At 50.8% G+C, this 4009-nt stretch overlaps 1 protein-coding gene across 1 annotated transcript in view; it reads left to right on the top strand.

Annotated features, from left to right (window-relative positions):
• si:ch211-200p22.4 (phosphatidylinositol-binding clathrin assembly protein) overlaps window positions 1–4009 on the top strand; it is a 29698-nt gene that overhangs the window by 14941 nt on the left and 10748 nt on the right. The window contains exon 8 of the mRNA XM_062449936.1: window positions 2989–3120. Within this exon, the coding sequence (XP_062305920.1) occupies window positions 2989–3120 (132 nt within the window). The remainder of the gene's footprint in view (window positions 1–2988; window positions 3121–4009) is intronic.

A 4009-nucleotide genomic window follows, 5' to 3' on the forward strand; every position in this document is an offset into this window, starting at 1 on the left:
AGAGATGGAGGATAGAGGAGGGAGAGATGGAAGATAGAGGAGGGAGAGATGGAGGATAGAGGAGGGAGAGATGGAGGATAGAGGAGGGAGATGGAAGATAGAGGAGGGAGAGATGGAGGATAGAGGAGGAGGGAGATGGAAGATAGAGGAGGGAGAGATGGAGGATAGAGGAGGAGGGAGATGGAGGATAGAGGAGGGAGATGGAGGATAGAGGAGGGAGAGATGGAGGATAGAGGAGGGAGAGATGGAGGATAGAGGAGGGAGAGATGGAAGATAGAGGAGGGAGAGATGGAGGATAGAGGAGGGAGAGATGGAGGATAGAGGAGGGAGATGGAAGATAGAGGAGGAGAGATGGAGGATAGAGGAGGAGGGAGATGGAAGATAGAGGAGGGAGAGATGGAGGATAGAGGAGGAGGGAGATGGAGGATAGAGGAGGGAGAGATGGAGGATAGAGGAGGGAGAGATGGAGGATAGAGGAGGGAGAGATGGAAGATAGAGGAGGGAGAGATGGAGGATAGAGGAGGGAGAGATGGAGGATAGAGGAGGGAGATGGAAGATAGAGGAGGGAGAGATGGAGGATAGAGGAGGAGGGAGATGGAAGATAGAGGAGGGAGAGATGGAGGATAGAGGAGGAGGGAGATGGAGGATAGAGGAGGGAGAGATGGAGGATAGAGGAGGGAGAGATGGAGGATAGAGGAGGAGAGATGGAAGATAGAGGAGGAGGGAGATGAGAATAGAGGAGGAGGGAGATGGAGGATAGAGGAGGAGGGAGATGGAGGATAGAGGAGGGAGAGATGGAAGATAGAGGAGGGAGAGATGGAGGATAGAGGAGGGAGAGATGGAGGATAGAGGAGGGAGAGATGGAGGATAGAGGAGGGAGAGATGGAAGATAGAGGAGGAGGGAGATGGAGGATAGAGGAGGGAGAGATGGAGGATAGAGGAGGGAGAGATGGAGGATAGAGGAGGGAGAGATGGAGGATAGAGGAGGGAGAGATGGAGGATAGAGGAGGGAGAGATGGAAGATAGAGGAGGGAGAGATGGAGGATAGAGGAGGGAGAGATGGAGGATAGAGGAGGGAGATGGAAGATAGAGGAGGGAGAGATGGAGGATAGAGGAGGAGGAGATGGAAGATAGAGGAGGGAGAGATGGAGGATAGAGGAGGAGGAGATGGAGGATAGAGGAGGGAGAGATGGAGGATAGAGGAGGGAGAGATGGAGGATAGAGGAGGGAGAGATGGAAGATAGAGGAGGGAGAGATGGAGGATAGAGGAGGGAGAGATGGAGGATAGAGGAGGGAGATGGAAGATAGAGGAGGAGAGATGGAGGATAGAGGAGGAGGGAGATGGAAGATAGAGGAGGGAGAGATGGAGGATAGAGGAGGAGGGAGATGGAGGATAGAGGAGGGAGAGATGGAGGATAGAGGAGGGAGAGATGGAGGATAGAGGAGGGAGAGATGGAAGATAGAGGAGGGAGAGATGGAGGATAGAGGAGGGAGAGATGGAGGATAGAGGAGGGAGATGGAAGATAGAGGAGGGAGAGATGGAGGATAGAGGAGGAGGGAGATGGAAGATAGAGGAGGGAGAGATGGAGGATAGAGGAGGAGGGAGATGGAGGATAGAGGAGGGAGAGATGGAGGATAGAGGAGGGAGAGATGGAGGATAGAGGAGGAGAGATGGAAGATAGAGGAGGAGGGAGATGGAGAATAGAGGAGGAGGGAGATGGAGGATAGAGGAGGAGGGAGATGGAGGATAGAGGAGGGAGAGATGGAGATAGAGGAGGGAGAGATGGAGGATAGAGGAGGGAGAGATGGAGGATAGAGGAGGGAGAGATGGAGGATAGAGGAGGGAGAGATGGAGATAGAGGAGGAGGGAGATGGAGGATAGAGGAGGGAGAGATGGAGGATAGAGGAGGGAGAGATGGAGGATAGAGGAGGGAGAGATGGAGGATAGAGGAGGGAGAGATGGAGGATAGAGGAGGGAGAGATGGAGGATAGAGGAGGAGGGAGATGGAGGATAGAGGAGGGAGAGATGGAGGATAGAGGAGGAGGGAGAATGGAGGATAGAGGAGGAGAGATGGAAGATGGAGGAGGAGGGAGAAGGAGAGATGGAGGATAGAGGAGGGAGAGATGGAGGATAGAGGAGGGAGAGATGGAAGATGGAGGAGGAGGGAGAGATGGAGGATAGAGGAGGGAGAGATGGAAGATGGAGGAGGAGGGAGAAGGAGAGATGGAGGAGGGAGAGATGGAGGATAGAGAGAATCTTTGTTGTTGCACATGCACAACAGCATAAGTAGAGAGCTGGTGGTAGTGGAGGATGGCAGATGGAAACGGATGGAAAGTAGAGGTCAGGTAAAGGAGGATGGAGGGAGAATAGTCGAGGGCCGATAGATAAAGAATTGATAAAGAAGTGTGGAGAAGATAATCTGATGTTCCAAGTCTTCGGTCAGTTATCACTTTAGTGCAGTTAGGTGGAGTTTGATTCGCACCGAAAGCCCCAAGTGCTCTCTGTGTGAGCTAAATCAAGTGCACCTCCAGTATTTGTCTGAATAGTAATCGACCAGTTGTTGGACGTCAGCCTGACGCGCTGGGTCCTAGTGTCCCTGTTGTAAGTGTCTAGTCACCATCTGATCGTTCTGAGTGTGGCTTCAAAGGGTTTATACGCGCGTCCGGTCTGTTCACCTGTCTCTCCACAAACGTCACCCACACCTGTCACCACACCCCCCACATGTCCCCTCATTGGTCAGGTGCATCCTCAACGTCCAATCACCTCTCACCTGATGTGCCCAGTCAGCCAATGGGCGTGTCGGAACCCCCGTTTTTATTTCTGTTGTTGTTATTGTTTACGTTGACAGTCACTGCATGGAAGTAACAATTCCTTTGTTTTCTTTATTGTTTTTTTTTTTTTTACTTCCCCCTTTTATCCCTTATGTTGCTGTTTGTTATCCTCTTCTTTTCCCGCCGGCCGTTTTGATTTGGTTTCTGTGACAACAGCAAGTTGGAATAGATCAGGGTGACATCCCAGATCTCTCACAGGTCAGTAGACATCCCATAATCTCTCGATTTCTCGATCTCTGTCTCTCTCTCTCTGCCCTCTCTTTCTCCCCCCCCCCCCCCCCCCTCTCTCTCTCTCTCTCTCTCTCTCTCTCTCTCTCTCTGTGTCTCCTCTCTCTCTCTTCTCTCTGTCTCTCTCTCTCTCTCTCTCTCTCTCTCTCTCTCTCTCTCTCTCTGTGTCTCCTCTCTCTCTCTTCTTTCTCTCTCTCTCTCTCCTTCTCTCTCTCCTCTCTCTCCTTTTAAGGTTCTCACTCTTTTCTCCCTTTATTGCTTTTTCTTTTACTACTATACTTGCTATCTTTCATCCATCCATCCTTTCTTTGCATCCACCCATCCTTTCTTTGCATCCATCCATCCTTTCTTTGCCTCCATCCATCCTTCCTTCCATCAAGACATTCTTCTTCCTCTTTGCCCCTTATCCTCTTCTTCATTTTCATGTTTCTCCCTCATTCCTCCTTTCTTCTCACCCGTCATGATGTTCATCTATGATGTTGTGGAACCTGTTCCCTAACCCTGCGTCCTCCTGGCTCCTGGTTCTAGTAGTTCTGTTCTGGATAGAACCTGGTTCTAGTAGTTCTGTTCTGGATAGAACCTGGTTCTAGTAGTTCTGTTCTAGATAGAACCTGTATAGAAGAGATCAGTTCCTTGCTGGCATGACATGAGGATCAATGCCCACACGCACACACAAATGCACCTGCACACACACACACACTCACACACACACACACACACACTCACACACTCACACACACACACTCACACACAGGGCCTCTCAGGAGGTGGTTTAGTAAAACAGTCTCTTTGTCCTTCCTCTGCAGACCACTAAAGGATCGTTCATTGTAGGTGATGGGTCTTATACTGCTGCACGTGCTGCACACACACGCACGCGCACACACACACACACACACACACACACTGGTTGTGCTTTGCTGCAGAGTTGAGTCTGTGATTTGACTCACAG

Source organism: Osmerus eperlanus, chromosome 23 (genome assembly GCF_963692335.1).
Source record: "Osmerus eperlanus chromosome 23, fOsmEpe2.1, whole genome shotgun sequence".
Classification (NCBI taxonomy): Eukaryota; Metazoa; Chordata; class Actinopteri; order Osmeriformes; family Osmeridae; genus Osmerus; species Osmerus eperlanus.